General features: G+C 40.6%; 1 protein-coding gene across 1 annotated transcript in view; it reads right to left on the bottom strand.

Moving 5' to 3' along the window:
- The window catches only part of gria4a (glutamate receptor, ionotropic, AMPA 4a), a 110,875-nt gene extending 101,990 nt beyond the window's left edge, over positions 1 to 8,885 (bottom strand). The window contains exons 1-2 of the mRNA XM_080458991.1: positions 8,506 to 8,885; positions 3,531 to 3,689 (exon numbers count right to left, since the gene is read on the bottom strand). Coding sequence (XP_080315117.1) covers positions 3,531 to 3,689; positions 8,506 to 8,599 — 253 coding nt within the window. The 5' untranslated portion in view covers positions 8,600 to 8,885. The remainder of the gene's footprint in view (positions 1 to 3,530; positions 3,690 to 8,505) is intronic.
- Between the last annotated feature and the right edge of the window lie 10,498 nt (positions 8,886 to 19,383).

Raw genomic sequence — 19,383 nt, 5'->3', positions numbered from 1 at the left:
AGTGCAATCTTACCAAGGATTTATATGTTTATGTTTTTCTCTGAAAGACCAGGTGAGGTCCTTTGCCGGCTTGATATCATAAAGTCATGTAGTCATGTGGCATTCCTGAAATGTTCCCCTACATTTTGCTGTCAAATATGTTAAAAGACGAGCCAAAAGGTGATGTGGTAATGCAGAAACACAACTTTGTTCCGGACATACATCAGTCCTGTGGGTATATAAAGTTCATCAAGTTCTTCTTGGCTGAGTGACGTTTCCCTCAAGAGCGTCTGAAGCTGCTGTAAAGGTTCGGGCAGTAAAGTTGCAAATCATTAAGGGACATGTCTTTTCCACAGTTACCTTGAGAGAACATCCAGTTTGATTCAGAGTCCAGGGACTTTCTGTGTGGGGTTCACAAGTTTTTATTGTTGAATAGTTTTCACCAGGTACTGAGGGCTACCTCACAATCCAAAGACATGCGCGCTTTAGTGCAACGTTGACCAAAGAACCTGCCTGCTGGTAAAAATGTGCATGTGTGTGACTGTATCTCTGTGTTTGTTCTTTGATGGACTGGATTGGATGGACGGATGGATGGACGGATGGATGGATGGATGGATGGATGGATGGATGGATGGATGGATGGATGGATGGATGGATGGATGGATGGATGGATGGATGGAAGATTGAATCATGAGAATGAAAAAAAAGTGATACGTGATTATTTTCTGACATGAGAAACAAACAGGACTTTGAAAGTTTTCCCTGAACAAAACTTTTTACTCTACATGTTCATACTCATGGCTGTATGTTAGAGGAGAAATGCCTCGCGTGTGTTTACCGTACAACTTTTCAATGTGCAGAATCAGAGTCAGCTGTGAGGATATCTGTGGGCTGGGACAGTCTCTGGACTATTCATTTTTTCAATCAGTGTAGGATGTATTAACTAATATATTCATTCATGTGGGTCTGTAATACAGTTGGCAGGAGAAAAAAAACAAACAAACTTGGAAATTGCATTATACAGTTTTGATTTATGATTGTGTGTGACTTGCATCTGGCTGCATTTAAATCTTATAATAGTGCCCTCCAGGGATATTAAATGTCCACATTTACTTTGCCCATGTAAAATAAACACACATCATAAATCAATTGCCAGATGAACTTCAGAAACCTTTCACATTTTAAAAACACCCTTTTGAGAGCCATTTCTTTGTTCTTGTTAAACATATTGATATAATATTGTGAGGAGAACCACCGTATTGTTGTTTAATACTGTATTGATTTTGCTCGCTCTGCCTGGTTAACAGCCCCAGCGGTCGATTTGTTAAAGCTTAATGAGATAAGGAGGTAAAACATTACAACACAATCACCTGAAAATTTAACTAAAATAAGATGGATGAGCCAGATGACTGTGCTAACAAGGGGATGTGATATGGAATGATACCCCTGAGAGAAATTCAGCTTTCTGCACAAAAACCAATCTACCGCCATAACATCTTCACAATGACCAATCTCCCGATTTAGCAGGGAGATTTTCCTTTCAGCATTTTTCGACTATCATCAAAACATAACCCCAACACACAAAATGTGCAGCCCCTGTATTCACTTTTGTTCGCATAAAATCGAAATAAGCCCATTCAAACACAAAATGAAGCAGATAAAGAGAATAAGCAGAAGTTTTATTTCCTCTTATTCACACTGGAGGAGGGGGATACAGTTGCTGTCCTTCCTAAACACTCAAACACACAGGTGGAAAAACAGAGATCAAATTTCTTTAATGTAGGCTTTAATTATAGTGTCATAAACCCTTTTCCACCAAGAGACATCTGAAAGAAAATAACCACATTCCTCCCACGGGTATTATAAAAGTATAGCTCCAATGTTGAGAGCAAATCACCATGTGAGGACACCTACCACGCCGGTGACCACGATGATGCCTTTGCCTGATCTAAGATACTTATTTATTTAATTATTTAACTTTCAGCTCATTCAAGTGCTTTAAGTTAAAAGTGGCACCAAAACACCAGACAGACTGAAGGAACCCTCGTAAACTATAACTATACAGGCTGTACACCTTTATTTTGACTGAGAATAGCCTATGAATGTACAATGAGTGTTTTTTTGTCCATTTTAATAACATTCAATGTACGATCGCTATTGTTTTTTGAAGATTTTTGAAAAGTTCATGGTGAAAATGTTTGACACACTGGTGAATCTGAGAGAACAGTCGCACTGAGAAAGTCATGGAAGGTCAGCGTAACGTGAATATGGCACACAAAGTCATATTTTGAGGACAAATAAACAAGGGTAGGAATAAAGGGGTAAAAGCTTGTAGCTATATGATCAAATGTTTACGGAATATTTACCTGAGAAATCATTTCAAGCCCAGACTCTGTCAAAGAGGTGCACCAAATTGGACAAAGTGTATCTTACTGTGCATTTTTAATCTTATAAAGTGCTCTTGCATTGCTTATTAGAGTTCTTTTTTCCATTATATTATCTCAGTAGAGAAATATGCGAGAGACTTAGATGGTTCACTGCCAACACTGATTGTGGTTAATTTCACTGGAATGAGCCAAGAATCTTCTAAAGGCTTTCCTTAAAAAAAGACTCACTGGCTTTATCACAAGCTGCTTCCTACTGTATTCTCAGTCTTCCACCGATGCTAACGTCTATGACAATAATCTATTTATTTAATTCTATTTATGAGAGTTCACTTTGAGGTTAATGTGACTTATCACTTTGACTTTTTTCGGTTCAAAGACTGGAACCATTTTTATTTATTTTTTTAATCATGTGGACTTTTACCCTTATTCCATCTCTAATATTACCATAATGCATGCACCTGTAGCTTGCAGACTGCTCTAAATTGTTGACAAACAATGTTATTATTGTTTACTTGCCAGGGCAAACATCAGAAGAAGCTCTTACTGGATTTCGGGTTGAGTCGAAGTGTGAAGGATTATATCTCAAGTCCCAAAGAACAGACAGGGACGGTGAAAGATTAGCTGTCATCCTTCGAAAGATCAGAGGACACAAGTACCAACTGTTCCCCTCTGTTCTGAACACAAAGGACCCATTTTCAACACGGCCTGCAACTCCTGCCAGACTCATTTTATCTCTGTAATAATTTGGAGATGGCAGAGATAATGCGAAGTACTGTGGCCATACATATGAACAAAACTGATCCAAAGATGTCAGAACAGCCCAGATCATCCACTTAACCACACTCCACGGTGAGGACTATTTGTCGCGAGATTTTCAAATGACACCTTACAGAGCCACAAATCAACATTTTGAAATGGCAATTTCTTCAAAAAAAATATATCCACCGAAGACACCCACAGCAGCTGTATTGCGCGTCGCAAAATTCTAAAGTTACAGCTCCACTTTTTAAATAACTACACTTCCTAATTAAACCAATCGTTATCCAACAGTACGGCGAGATTAGCTCCAGACTGAAACAATGAGAAGGCCCAGTAATGAGCAGAGGAGAGAAAGAGGGTAAATACGTCAGTCTCATTTTCAGTCGCACACATTTAATGACTTACACGCGTTGGTGACCGCGAAGCTGTTGGCAGTCTCTATGTTGTCCACGTGCGGAACCAGGTTAAAGGGAGCTTCCGTAGCATTAGGGCTGGTGTTGTGAAGGAAGATAGCCAGTCGAAACGCTGTGTACTCCTGATCAGTATTCCTAATGAACAATCCACCTGGAGAGAGGGGAGAACACATGATGGAGAGGGAAGGAAGTGAGTTATTGTAGGGCGGAGAGGGGCGGGGGGGAATATGGTGGGTGGGAGAGCGAGCGAGAGACAGGAAGAAGGTGAGTAATGTGGGGGAGCAGAGATAGATGGGAAGGGCAGAGAAAAGCAGAGGAGGAGAAAGGAAAAAAATTATGTTAAAACCCTTCATTAGCATCGTTATAAAAGGTCATTTGTCTTTCACTCATGCTTCACCTTTCATTGATGAAATCTCAGAAAAAACAAAAATGAAAAAGAAGAGTGAGAAGAAAACAGACAACTAAACTGATATGAAAAGTCATCAAAGGGAGAATGAGGATATTAAAGTGGAGGACGACCAGATCAAAAGTGTAAAATAAAGGCCTTTGTGATAAAAACAGAAGCACTGAATACCACTTATAGTTTACAAATTAAAATATGTGAAGAGACGATAAGAAACTGCTGAATATTAAGAGTTAAGTGGAGAAAAAAAAGGTGCCACATTTAAAAAGCCCCGGCATGACTTTGTCCTAAAAGTCCTACAACAACTTTCACAAAAAAGGGACGTGTCATCTTCTATGAGGTTTTCATAATGTGGGGGAAGTGAATGCTCCTGGAGCACATCACACTCCAAACCCTCTCACTGAATGCACAAGCTATGTCGCACTGTCACCAAGACGTGGTTTTTCTTTACAGGATTGAGTTTAATGAAGGATTATAATGCTGAGCAGTGTGCTAAGAATAAGTTATGGAGAGTTTATTGCAAAATAAAGGTCTCCCTCTCCCTCTCATCACATGGATATCTGCAATTCCCACTTCTTGATCACGTCTCCTGATTTTTCTGCTTATGTGTCTCTTGTTTGCGCCCCGTCGTGGTGACTGGGTTGATGATAGATTTTCGTGTGGCAACTTCCCGTCTGGCTCGATCTTCTCTGTGCAACTTTAAATGGCTTCGATGAATAATAGATATATTGTCCGTGAAGCGGGACATGGAGGCACTCCAAAGTGTAAACATGAGCATTGTCCACAATGATGGTAAACCACTCTGAATGCTGCGGTGCGCCCGTTACTCCCTCGATCTGTGCCTTAGTCACTGCTTGAATGTTAAAACTTTTTTCTTTTCTCCCCTTGTTATTGGCGCTTTACTCAGAGGTGTGCAGAAAAGCTATTGAGTTCAAATGTGGTCCAGTTCATGTTGTAGAACGCTTTTGCTTTCCTTATTCAGATGGAGATGAATGATAACAAAAATATTTCACTCTAGAAGTTGTTTTTTAAAAAGTACTCTTTTCGGGGACAGAAGACGCATTGTTTTCTAAACCAACTAATGAAACGTCACTGTTTTCACCTGAAAACTTTGTGTAAGCAGGTCACTGGGGTGAACTCATGGGTACATGAGTTTTTAACTGCCCAGACTTTCCTCGCTTCTCTCTGTCTCTTCCACTATCATGAGGCTCACTATGATTGCACAATTTAGCATCGACTGAGAGGCCGGACACCGAGGGGCAGCTGGGCTACACATGACATATGTTGATATGCAGAGCATGAGTGCACTACGCTTTAAAAAAAAATATATATATTATTGAAGTTCAGTCTGTCATTTAACATTTGTACATTGCCAATGCTGATGTCACAACAATGATCAAATTCTGATATATTATGTATCCTTATGAAGGACTTTCTAAAGTTTCTCACCATAATAACATATTAATATTACCAGCTCTTGTGATCGATACACAATGAAAAGCAGAAGTCGTCTGCGCTAGTTTGATGTTTTCAGTCTGAAATATCTGGTTCATCTCTACATATAGCCTGCAACCACTGTCATTTGGTTTTAATTAACAAATTAACAGTTAAATTCAAAATATTCCCATTTAAGTCATACTTTCATCACAAATATTCTACAGACAAAAAAAATTAAATATGCTGGGAAAAGAGTCCCCATGACCTCTTGATTTTGACACTGTGTTCTCTGGTGCCCCCCAGGGGAGGCCCCTCTCACTCTATGAAAAGCACTGACTTATTAGTATATACTATGAAATGGCTCAAGACACAATTAAATGAAAAAGGAAATAGCAAACAAAAAAGGAAAGATCAAAACAAATCATAACCAATGAAACCAATAGCGTAAAACGCTAACATGCATACATAAGGAAAAGGTTGGAGCAATTTCATTTACTTTTAAAAGACATAATGAATGAATAACAATGAATCAAATGATAATTTGGGGAAAAGTTATATGTAGAATTTACCTAAGTTACGGATTTCACTTATACGCATAGGGCGTTCCCACTAATTGACCAGTCCCTAAAGAGCTTACACTGTGCATAACGTCTGTCCATTCACACACATCAGTGGAGGTGGCTGGCTCAGTCCGTCCATTGGAAGCAGTTTTGAGATTCAGTGTCTTGCTCAAGGACACGTTGACATGTGGAGAGGTCAGGAATCGAACCTGTAACCTTCCGATTGAGGGATGAACCACAAATGTTTTATTTTTTTCTCTCTTCAGATAAATGTGAAAACTTCGGACACATTGTATTCTGAAGTGAAGCTCAAACATCCGCACAGAAAGCAACAATATGCAAAAAAAATTTAAAGTTTGCGTTGCGGGGAGATTTCCAGAATAAACTTAAAGCAGCTGTATTTGTTTGCTCAACATCAGAATATAAGAAATACAACCTTTGCTATAGAGGGTATACGTTTTATCAAGGTTGAAAGTTTGATTTAATAGCAATGAAGGCTATTTTCAGAATCTAACATGTTCAAAACCTGAGATGAGCTGTTTCATATCATACTGCTGTAGATGTAGAAAGTCATTGGCTTTATTTGTAATTCAAATCCAATAGATCACTTCACAGCTTCTTGATAAGTTTGAATAAACGGATGTGATTGAGCTTTAACTGAATCAGACTCAATTCAGCTGAATTGGATTACACCGGCAGACAGCTAAATCTTGACATTGCATTTCGAGAGAGAGAAGAGGAAGGAGGGAGAAAAGATGACAGGGGAAGAGTTAGGAGGAATACATTGAACTACTACATGACATGTCACTTATAAAGGTGTTGTTCTCACTTAAAGTTACTGTTTTTCACATAACATCGTGATAGGAACATGTAGACATACCAAACCTCAGCAGAGGGGAGTGTAATCCTCAAAGTGCTGTGTTTTGTATTAATGGTATAATTTCACCCAAAATTAAGATGAGACTAGATTAGATGATTTTATTGTCAATGTACATGAAATATAATGGGATTCTGTTGGCAATCTGTGACAGGAGTAGGATCACAGTCATTGTGGGTTTTGGAAGTCACAAAAGAACATGAAACACACAAACAAAACTACATATGAATATGTATTTAAGTAACAGCACAGATGCATGAGCAGCAAACAAAGTCTCTATTGGCCAACTAAGTCTGAAAAACATCCATAACACATATCACTATTATGCTATGACTGAAAACCCAAATCTAAAGATTGAAATGCAAGTTTACTTTTCGGGAAAAATCAATCTTGAACCACAATTCGAATTGCATTAACTTCAACTGGATGAGGAGTCTGGATGTGTCCCAATATGACACATTATTGCACCAGTCCCTCAAAAAGATTTCACAAATGTCTCTCTCTCTCCTTCTCTTTCATTCAGCTGAGTATTGCACATCTGTGTGCTTTTTATTGCCATTACACTTGTATGCAATGCAGAGATATGCAAATGCATCCACAAGTGAACTGGAGAGCCTGAGAATCAAGTAAATGATCACGTATATGAGTGTTTGAGAAGGGTGGTCAGTGAGGGAGAGCACAAAGGACCACGAGTGTGCTCCACCATCACATGTGTTTGACACAGCATGAAGGTGCAAGCAAGCAAGCATGTCCACTGTGTCCACCGATCATGTGCGCCCGCTTGATCGTTGTTTGTATCTGCGTGAGTTTGTAGCATATATGGTGTGTGTGTGCGCATATCTATCACTGGGTGTGCACTTGCACACATGCATGCACGGACGTCGGATGGAAATATGTGTGTGTATCAAGCAGAAAATGTTTAGCGCATTAAGTTTATTGGCAGCTGTAGGGAGAGAGAGTCAAGGAGCCGAATCTCATTATAGGACCTCCCAGCTGCCCCCCACAAGGAGTGATGCAGTGCATTCATTATCACACACATGCCTGCATGAATGCCTGTACTTAAGAGAGAGAGAGGGGAGAGGGGGGGGGGGGGGGGGGGGGGGGGGGGTAATATGCATGTGTGGTCCACATGCACTGGGCAAGCCAATTATTATCTCGATTGAGTGAAGTTGATCACTGATCTTCCGTAAGGAGGCAAGGAAGACAGGCTTATCCCGCACTAACATGGGGTAACTGGAAAAGGGCAGAGAGAGAGAGAGAGAGAGAGAGAGAGAGAGAGAGAGAGAGAGAGAGCGGGAGAGAGAGAGAGAATACTGCAGTGTCTAAACATTGAAGAAGACGAGAAGAGGAACAAAGCTCCCTGAAACATTCATGACCCACAACAGCTTTTAAGATACACTCAAATACAGTAAAAGGATGGACAGACTTGAAGAGTTTGTGTGCATTCATGAACTACATGAGTCAGAGCACAGACACGCAACATCTCGTATAGAAAACTGAGAAAACGATGCGCCACAGAGGAAATGTTTTCTGTAGTTGTGTATTCTTCTGTTTCAACACGACTGCGCGCATTTATTCAATTTTGTTGAGTCTGGGTGCTTCTCCTTCAGTGTTCACGTCAGTCTGCCCAACATCTTCAGATATTCAGTGAAGTGTGTCTGTGCGTAAAATCGGAGACACTCCAACTCACCTATCTGCACCGAGCTGGGGAAAGCCCCTGCCGCGAGTCCCAAAAGGGCGGAATACACCCCAAGAAAGTGCCAAGAAAAAATAATAATCCTCATTTTTCTTTCCTTCAATCCTTTCAGAAACTGTTGAGAGACATCGAGACGGAGACGGGGGATGCGGAAGAGAGAAAAGACGTCTGGGGGAAAAAAGGGGGGAAAGAAGAAAGATGAGAAAGGTTTTTTTTTCCCCGTATCCTCCCGGTGAATAGTCCTATTCCATGGTGGTTTCGTTGGGTTTGGTTTTTTGTCTTTTCTTTCCCCTGCAGTGTCCGCCCGGCAGAGCGCTGCGTGTCCGGCTCACATGTAAAGATGGGAAGCGAGAAAGAGTGGGGAAACTCGCTCTGATGATTGGCGAGCTGGAGAACAGTCTGCATGGAAGCACTGGACATGCGCGCCTCTCTCCGAGAGAGAAAGAGAGAGAGAGAGAGAGAGAGAGAGAGAGTAAGAGAGAGAGAGAGACTCTGTATCTATCTGGTATTCCGTTCTCCTTTATATCTCCCGCTTTTCGTATTCAGTCTGCAGTATTTAAGTTGCAACACTGCCTTATTGACATGGCATGGCCGAGAAAAGTGCAAAACAAACCAAAAAAAGACGAAAAAAAAAAAAAACGGAATCACGCGTGAGTTTGCGTGGTGTTTAACCGCACTTTTTTTTCGTGGTCCCTATCTGTGGAGGCATGACGGCATTTAACGTAACAGAAGTCATATTTATTTTTTTTACCCCCCCGCCCCACCCCTCCTCTATCTGAGAGCAAAAGGAGCGAGCGCGCGCCGCGCGCAGGGAATAAACCAGCGAAAGAGTTTCACAAAGCTGCGGGTCTGTGGTGTTTTGATTGATTGGGCGAAAGCAAACAGAGAGAGACTGGCAGAAAGCGTGTGCTTGCGTCTAATTAATTGCATTACAACCCTTCTCCTCCATCCTTACGCAGCAGCCCACGCCGCTTGTCAAGACCGTGCGTCCCACCAAGAAAGCGGCGCTCAGACCGGCTGACAGGGGGAAACCTCAGGGCTGATGGCAACATGGGGATCTGCTAAGATCGTTATTCCAACATCACAACCCTTCCAACGCACAAACATCTGGCCACGGAAACACACAGATCATTATGAAAAAAATACTGAAACAGTTTTATACACTCAGCAGCTTTAAGAGAAATAAATAAGCCTATATGGTGGTGGAGGTTGGAGGGGATTCATAGCCTGGAGTGGCCACTTTCTGTTAAAGTACATTATGTTACAGCCGTTTCCCTTTCAGTGTCGTTTAATCCAGCCTGCCCGTAGCAGGTCGGTAAAACCGACAGACGGTCTGGGATCGCGCAGTTACACGGTGGAGAGTAGTTTAATTTTTTTTCCAGATGGCAAAACGAAAGGGATGCTTCACGGCTTGTCCCACTGAAAGATGCGCTCTGTCCTCCTCTGATGGGTTTTCCCAGTCGGCTGCAGCGCACGCGAGTAGATCAAATAGTATGGCCACGATGCAACAACACTTTGCATTAGGCAACCTTTGTGACTTAAATTTAACTTGACTGACTCGCACAGTTGTCATGAGAAAAAAGAGAGCCTTTTATACTATGTGTGTGCGTGCGTGCGTGTGCGTGTGTGTGTGTTTGGATTGTCTTTGCTCAAAATCTGGACTTGTTATGTTTGAAATCTATGAGCACAATTACCCTACATGTGTTGTGAAGGCTACATATCCAAGGTGACAGTGAGCCTGCCAATCAACACAGAGAACAAATGATACTCAGCATTACAGAAACATCTCTCTTATAGGAGAGCCAACATTATTTGTGAAAATCTAGTTGACTCAAAAACATGTACAGGTCTTTGTATGCATTTACAAATCTCAGTATGGACTTATAAAACACATTTCACATGCATACATTACCTATCTACCCACACCGAAATGTTTATACACACATATAAATCTGTGTGCATATACACAATATTAAAAAAAAAAAAGAAGAACAAACTCCAACAAGTCCACGTTAACACAAATCTATGACTGCACTGGCAAATCAAATTACAAACACACAAATATAGTAATTGCTGCGCACCCTCAGCTCCTCCGAAACGGTGATAGACTCTGTCCATGGTGCTGAAGTCAAACTGCTACAGGCAGACTGCAAGATGAAGGGCAGAGCTTACGCTTCCCTGCCCTCACACAGGCTGAGCACACACGGTTTGCATGTATTGATGAAAACAACCGCCACGCCAGAAGGTAATGTTGATTAGATACTTCCCTTCGGATAATGGTGTGTTAATTGGGAGAAAGCACAACAGAGCTACAACGTGTGACTTTTACTTGGCCTTGAGGTGACAAGATGGCAGGTTCATACAATCTGCTCAGATGTGGGATTTTACATTAAATTTTCCTTCACATTTAGGTGGTAAGGGGTAATGTTGTTTAAAAAAAAAATAGAATAGAATTATGCTTCATATGGGAAGATTTCTACTGAGGTGCAACCTATTACATAATGCAAAGTGAATTTGCAGACATAGTAGATTTAATTTTCTTTGCACAGCATTCATCTAACCAGAGTGCGTTAAAGGCAATGCAGTGAAACTAATCTAAAGTCATTTTCTCAAACTTTTCTTGGTAGATCAAGGTTAAGCCATGTGTACAATTCCTTTGTTTTTCTGTTGTATTTTTCTTGTTTATTCCATGATAATTCACTGTAGTTTATTTTTAAGTCTACAGTCAGTGCAGATGAAGAATTATGAAAAATAAGTTCCATAAAAATTTGTATTTGCTCAGTTTTATTTGATGAGAAATGTAATTGTAGTTATACTGTGTGTCATGACCACTGCAAGGTTCAATATGCAACATAATTAGTTTAATACAGTGAGCGTTCATCTTCCATGTGGTTTTATATAACTTAGGACTGCAGTGGCCAAAGCCTCTCCCAGCTGTCATCAGATGAATGACAGTACACTTACTGGACAGGTCGCCAGTGCATAATTACAGACAGAAAATCAAACGCACACACACATTCACACTTACGATCAGGTTATAGACACAAATTCACCAAACAATGTCTTTAGACTATGTGGCAAACATTGGACGGAAACACAAGACATGTACAATATCAACTGAATCCAATATGTGTGCTGCATGGAGCAAGCCTTAAAAGCTAGTCAAATGCCTGCTAGTCCTGTAATACCATTGTACACCACAAGATGGTGTCATGAGCCAGACGACCAGCAAGTTTGTTCAAGGTAAAATATACAAAAATACAATATACAAAAACATTAAATATAAAAGTGTTGCTTGATACAAAATGACTAGACAAGGTTCGCTGACGGCATTGATTCCACCATGTAAAGCACATAAGTAGCCTTACTAAACAGTCTCACTATACATTTAAGTGACTTCATTAATGGTGGACTAGTCAACTGTTGGACCGAAGATTATAAAACGCTTCAGATATTTATAGGGTCAATATGATGCTTAGGGTTGCTACAAGGTTATGTATCTTTCTATTTAATTACCTAAGTTCACTGAGTATAACCTCACCATAATTATACGTTTTCTTCAAGGTTTGTTTTCATGATGATGCAGTCTTATGCATACAGGCACATAGTATGTCTTTCTGTGGCCAATCATCATCAAAATTCATCATCAAGATTTGGGATTTTGACAGTGAAAGAAGGCTGACATAATGAGTTGCGCATGCTTCCCTGTGGATAAATACAGACAGGATGTGAATGAGCAGGTTTTCTTCATTGGAACCATGAATAGCCTAAATCATATTCATCATATTAATTATAATCTATCAGGCTTTTCCTTTACAAGTTATTATGTAAGCAACAATCCTACAAAATAAACTTCTTGAACTAGATGATTTACTTATTAAAGTGACAAGCGCTTGCAGAAGAATGGCTGAATGTTAACATTGTTATACAATTCAGAGCTTTAAAGTTTTCTTTTATATTCAAGTCCAGAAATATCAAATAATCTATTTCCTTTTCTGAAAAGAAATTCTCAAGTTTTCTAGTTTCTGGAAAAATATAATTTTTTTTGAAACAAAAACACTGAAATTACAGCTTTTAAAGAAAACCATGAAGAACAGTAATTTACTGGCACGTGGCTGAAAGGGACAAGGCGAGGATGAATGCTGCAATCAAATCAGGACAGGAATAAAAACATACAGTGACTTTTTCTACACCGAGTCCAAACACATGCAGATTCAATTGACTCAAATAATTGAATGTCAAGAATTGTTTGTCTCTGGGAGTTTTTCATAGACTGACCAATCAAAAAGGATCAATTGATTGATCCAATGCGATCCATTGTCAGTGATTAGTTTATTCAGTAATGGCCTAACCAAATGATTGTAAGCTAAATAAAATGAAATGAAACCAAACCTGTTCTGGGAGCTGAAAAGAAAAGTTAAATGGAAGTCAATATGACCAAATAGGAATGGATTTTTCTTGCTTTCCAAGGATTGGGATTGCGAGGAATTATTTGAAAGATTCAAGCTATGGGTCAAGAAGACACGAGCAGCACAATCTTGTACCAGCAGCAGCGATGCAATTGGAAATACACTGTATTTTGTTTGTGTCTTGAAGAAACTGTGAATCTCTGCTATTGCCTCCTTGAGGCAGCTGACTTTTTCACTCCCATTGGAAATGCACAAAATGAATATCGACTCCTGGACATATTATCAATGCAATTAGTGAGGAAATGTTGATATTAAACTATTCTGTTAGACGGAGCATACAGTTCAGTATTAACAAATTTTATTTTGGATTTCAATAAGAGAATCAGTTCTGTACTCGGTTATCTGCAGCCAAAAAAACAGCCCCTAATAACACCTCAGTAGAAAAGTAGCTGAAGCAACGGCAGTCCACAGAAAGTGGATCCTTTTATAAAACCGGCCTCCGCCAATTTGTTAAGCTATAGAAAGACACCAGGTGTATACATCAGAGGTGGCAGCTCACTCTGTACGGTGAACGGGGTGGACAATCTATCTCTGAATTAAGAGTTTTAAACATCGCTCATGTGGACTGACGCGCCGTGTGTATACACATGCTCTGTGCAGAGCTGTCATAACAACTGGATAACAAGGTGAAAGCAGTTGAAACAACAACGTTCTAAACATAAAGAGGAGAGACAAGACTGTGGTACCCTCTTCCTCTCATCTCTTTTGCCTTCAGGCTATTGCAGGGGGTCTGGGTTTTCACTAAGGTGGACCTCCGCAACGCTTACCATTTAGTACGGTTAAGAGAGGGGGGTGAGAGGAAGACCGCCTTCAACACTCCCTCTGGTCACGATGAGTACCTCGTCATGCCATGCCATTTGGTCTCACTAACGCCCCTGCCGCGTTCCAATCCCTCGTTAACGTCGTGCTTGATGTTTGTCTACCTTGACGATATCCTAATCTTTTCCCCGGACCTCACTTCACACGCTCAGCATGTTCGCAAGGCTTTCGGCCGGCTCCCGGAGCATCGGCTCTTCATTAAGGCCGAGGAGTGTGAATTTCACGTCTCACAGGTCTCCTTCCTGGGTTACATTGTGGGTGAGGGCCGGGTGGAGATGGACCCAGATAAGGTCAGCGCAGTCCAGGTGGACCCTTGCTGTTCTCACTCCCTCTGTGTGTCTGATTAGTGTTGATTTGTATCACCTATCTGCTCTTCCCTTGTGTTTCTAAGCCCTTCTTCCTCTCGTCTCAGTGCTTGATTGTCATCGTTGCTCGTCTTCGTGACCCCGGCCTTTTCCCCGCTTTTCCTTGTGTACTTCTCCATGCTTCTGACTCATGCCTGGACTTTCGACTACTCGCCTGTGATCTCCCCGTGGGATTTGTAAGCCATTGCTCACTAATAAACAATGTTTAACCTGCCATCCGACTCCCAGTCTGCTTCTGGGTCCTCCTTGGTTCCTGACACAAAGTAATACAAAACAAAAACAAATAAATATAGTTTTTTTTAAATGACAAAAAGACTATTAAATAGCTCCTCCAAAAATATTTGGCCAAGTATATCTCGACTTGGAAAAATATACTCAACTACAGTGAGTAAATATTTAGACTTTGTAACTTCCGAGCCCCATTAAATATTTTGAAAACAGTTATCTAATACCATATGATGAGTAGTGGAAGCAAGCAGCCAGTTCTCTGGTCAGTGTCTGTATATTTATGTTCTGTATAATTCCTTTGTATGTTGCACTCCTACAATCCATATATCTGTATGAAATTTCAAAATCAATTCATCCATATATGCGTTGCCTCTAAGGCCTTCTCTACTCTCCACTGAAATGAATTAACTGAATTACTCAGTTCACATTTAATATGCCACCTGGTAATAGAAACCCCCCCCAACGGAGAGTCCAAGAAGCATGTGGTAATTGACACCACCACGGTCACTTTCTTCAAACCATAATGGATGTAAATCAATAGTTAGGTAGTTCAAAGGAAATCTTTGGCTTTCATTTGGATAGCTCTCCACAAATCAGACCAGCAATTTAACTTTTTTTGGGGGGGCTTTTTTCTGCTGCTTGTCTCCATGTTGCATTATGTCCTAAATCAGATTAAGATGACAATCATTATTGCAGAACATGGCAAACAAAATGTCAAATGCCAAGTTTTTGGCCAGAGTTCAACATGTCACTGCTTAACTGGCTTTATGCCAGCTGCTTTTCAGCCGCTTGTACGACTCTGTCAAACCTGGCTCAACTGAAAACTGAACTTAGCACAAAAAAGGGAAATTGTCTTTGGTATCTTTTCTCATTTCTTTGAATCACTTTATTTTGAGCAATATATCATTTACTTTTGGAAAAAGGCTTTTTCTTTTTTTCTTTTTTTTTTCTTCAGAGGTGCCACGTTTGTATGACAAATACATATTGAATAAAATCACAAACCTTAATGCGAAACAGCATTGCTACTATCATGAAATAATCTGTCATGAATCCCTCCACCTTAATCTGTTCAGGCTTGTGGGTCCCAGCTGACTATGGATGAAGGTCGGGAGAGATCACAGGTCCATCACAGGGCAAACAGAGAGACAGACAATCACAACCTCAAATAGCCTCAAACGCACATTTTTGACCGATCTACATATCCACCTTATTTATCTATCCATCTATCATTGTATCCATCTATCATTCATCTACTGGCTGTTGCTGGAGGATATCGAGCCTCAAGCATCAAACTCATCACCATCCTCGACTGAAAGGAAACAAAAAGGACTCCCTCCCCCTCTCTCACTTTCATCTCTGGTTATTCAGCCACATATACACCGATTTGCATATAGAAAATATAACAATTGTCTACAAATGCCCACATATGAATGCTCATTATGTTGGATTTTGATGAAATATTTTTCTTAACTTTAACCTTGCCTTTTTCGATCCATCTATAATCCTGAGAAGTCATTCGTGGCGTTTGTGCCAGCGGACATCGAGCCAACTTGTTACCACCCTGCTTGAAAGGATACAAGAATAACCCTCCTCCTCTCCACTTTCATCTGGGGTTATTCATCCATCCATCCTTCTCTTCCTTGTGATGACTCATCAATCTAAATGTCCCCATCCTCCTCCCCATCACCTCATCCTATCCCACCCTCCTCTTCCTACAGCAATTCTGCCTTACCCTGCACCGTGGCCATGTGTCCTATGACTCATCCTCTTAACAGTAAACTTCCCACCTCCCTTTTAACCCTCTTACATCCCATCCTGCACACCATTAGGGTAAAATCTGAATCTGCCAGCCTTCACTTTTCTCCAGTTACACTTATCTTTTATTTCCTTCTGGCCCCAAAGTATATGTTTCCTCCAACCTTCTGCCGTCTTCACCTGACTTCCTCACTCACCTCCTCTCAGTGGCTATCTTGTACTTTATTGGAAACAGACAGAAAGAACATTAGCAGATATGAATCAACTGATGGTGTTGCACTGTGAGGTTGCAGCTGGGGACTCGTTGCATTACTCTAAGTAAGGTGAGGATCAATGCATGTCAATGGCAGCGGGTGAACAGTGCATTAATAACACGCAGCCACTATTGTTCAGCCCCTGTGACTTCAGGCAGATTCCTGCATTGGAAAGATGGATGTTTGGTAATGAGTAGAAAGCAGTGGGCCTGCGACACAGTCGGGAGTGCTGTTTTGCTCATAGTTATGTAAATAAAATCCCTCATGTTTGTGAAGAATCTATCTTTTTTTTATTGTGAATCTACAACTTTCCCTTAGTTGAAATAAAAAAAGGAACATCTGCTGTACAGTGAAATTGGTTGTTCTGGTGCGATTAATAAAGAAGTACGCTCTAAATAAAAGTAGTAACAAGTGATTGCATTATGTTCCACAGCGAAGAGGCAAAAAGCACACGCACCACACAGTTGTATGAGCTTTCAAAGGTTTTTGCAGAACACACTGATGACTGACTGGAGGATGAAGCTCATTATACTAACAGACTCCTCTCAGTCTCTCTCAGACCTGTGAAATTAGAGCCCTCTGTGTCTGTAAACCGTGACTTGTAAATAAATGGTATTATGGTTTGATTCAGTGATAGAGTGGCAGTGTGCCGCATCAATATGACTACCGGCAAGAATTAACGTCAGGCTAAATTAGAGGCAGCTGAAACTGGGAGGTAGCTCGTCATTCTGAGATTAACCCAACACAGTCATGCGCAGCAATGTCTTAAACAGAAACAATTAGTTGTTGTTTTTTGAAGGACAGAAGTTGTCAAATGTGTGAAGCACACAGACTCAAATTAGTAATTTTACATGGACATACAAAGATTATGTTTGTACAGAAAGAATACACATATCAATATGTTCATCTGTAAATATGTGGAATTTTAAAGTTTGATTGGATTTACAGTGTGTTCTTTTTGTTTTGTGTTGTTACCAGTGCATCCATCTTTTCATGAAGCAGACTCGATAGTAAGAACTGGTATGAAAAGTGAAACTTAGAGAGCTTGGTTTGTTGACTGACTGACTGACTGATGTTTGACTGACATTTCTCTAACTGACCGGTTTTAACATATTTTCCAAGACATCTTAATAAATCTGCAAATTAATAAAAAAATAAACAATTGTCCTTATTTTTGTTATATTTAAAGAATTTCCCTCAGGAATTAATTCAGTATTTTCTATTCGATTTTACTCTATATAGTAATCCATTTATGTACCCCTTGTACTCATTTGATGCAGACAGGGATTACATAGTGCAGCACTCCATTCCTAGTCAGATGGACTTACAGTCTCAGGGCTAACACAAAGAGGCACATGCATTGAAATTGATCAAAATTGAAATGACCTGATAAATGGTCTAAATGTCTTTTGATTGAGAGAGCAAGCTGGAAAACCCCGGGAAAGAACGTTTAGAGGCACAGGAGTAAAATTCAAACTACAGTGTACACAGAGCACCTGATTTAGTACAGGTTTGAGCATAGAGGAATTCCACATTCGACTGTATGCGCAGCTGATCTACTAACAGGGCACAGAGAAGATTTAGGGTCATCAATTGACCTCACATGCATGTTTTTGGACTGTGAGAGAACGTGGGAGAACTCCAAATGCAAAGGCCCAGCCAATATTTGAAGCCACAACATTCTTGCTGTGAGGTGATTGGCAACAATGGAGAAAATGGATTTTGTAGAATCTGTTTTGTAAATAACCTAAAATGAATGGATCGATATCAAAAACTCTTGCATCACAGGGGCATTTCGGTAGTTTTCCATTGAGGAACAAATCCAGTTCTGAGACAGCTTCTTTTAACTCCAGAATGTGTGGAATTGTGTTGTTTTAATTGCAAATATTATCACAGCGAAGGTAGCAAAGGAATCTCAGCAGGTTATACTATATTTTGGACTGTTTTGTTGTTGGGCACCTTTGAGAACTAAATGTCAATTCAGACATTCAGTACAGAAGCGTTCTCCCCTTATCCCAGAGAAAGTCACACATTACATTTTGCTTGTTTTTTTTGTTTTTTTGTGACACAAGTCAGAATCCTTCACTGACTGGAGCACTTATGTTATTTCTTCAGCATTGATATATATTGAGTGTAAACAAAGAACAGTTTTATTTCCTTGTTTAGATTTTAAAACCATGTCATGCATTATTTTTAACTGGTTTTCACAATAATCTGCATGCATCTTAAGTTGTCCTCATTGCCTCGTGTTTGAGGAATACTTTTGCAGACGGTGTGAAGCCAGCAGGCAGAAGACTTAGCTGGGCCACTTGCCAAAACTATTAAACGGCATTCCTGGGTGCCTGTCAGATAATGATTACCCTCTTGTGCGATGGTCCTGGATCTTCACACACCTTGTCTAAATGCTCTGCCTGGGTCCTGGCAAGGCAGAGCAAAAGGGAAAATGTTTGACAGATCATAGACAGCACTGTCCCCAAAGGCTGGCAGATGGCTGCAAACAGCCTTGATAACGCACACACGTGAACTCTCACACACAGACACACGCAAACACACGGACGTGCATGTACCAATACATGCACACGCAGTTCCAATAAACATCCTTAATTATCCGAGCAGGCACAAAAGCAAAGAAATGGACAAACTTTTGTAATCCAGCTTTCACTAAGTGGACACACACAGAGTGTTTCTTTGTAGCTCCCTATCAGGTCGTATAGTTAGATCCATGCCAGCTCCTTTCTCGTCTCGTCTTACACTGCCATGGGGCCGACCTAAAACATCTGGGAGTTCACACTGTGTGTGGCTTCGCTCTGACACTGCACCAGATTTTGCAGTGAGCCCTTGTGTGCGTGTGTTCGTGTGTGTATGGCTTCTCAGCAAGCCTGCCAGGCTAAGCATCCAACATCTGTGAGTTCAGATGTTTTCTAATGATATGCTAATGGTGCTGGAGGGAGACAAGCACAGAGGCTAATGTAGCGGTCAGAA

Source organism: Lipophrys pholis, assembly GCF_963383615.2.
Source record: "Lipophrys pholis genome assembly, chromosome: 3".
Lineage (NCBI taxonomy): Eukaryota > Metazoa > Chordata > Actinopteri > Blenniiformes > Blenniidae > Lipophrys > Lipophrys pholis.
This window is presented reverse-complemented; position numbering and strand designations above follow the sequence as displayed.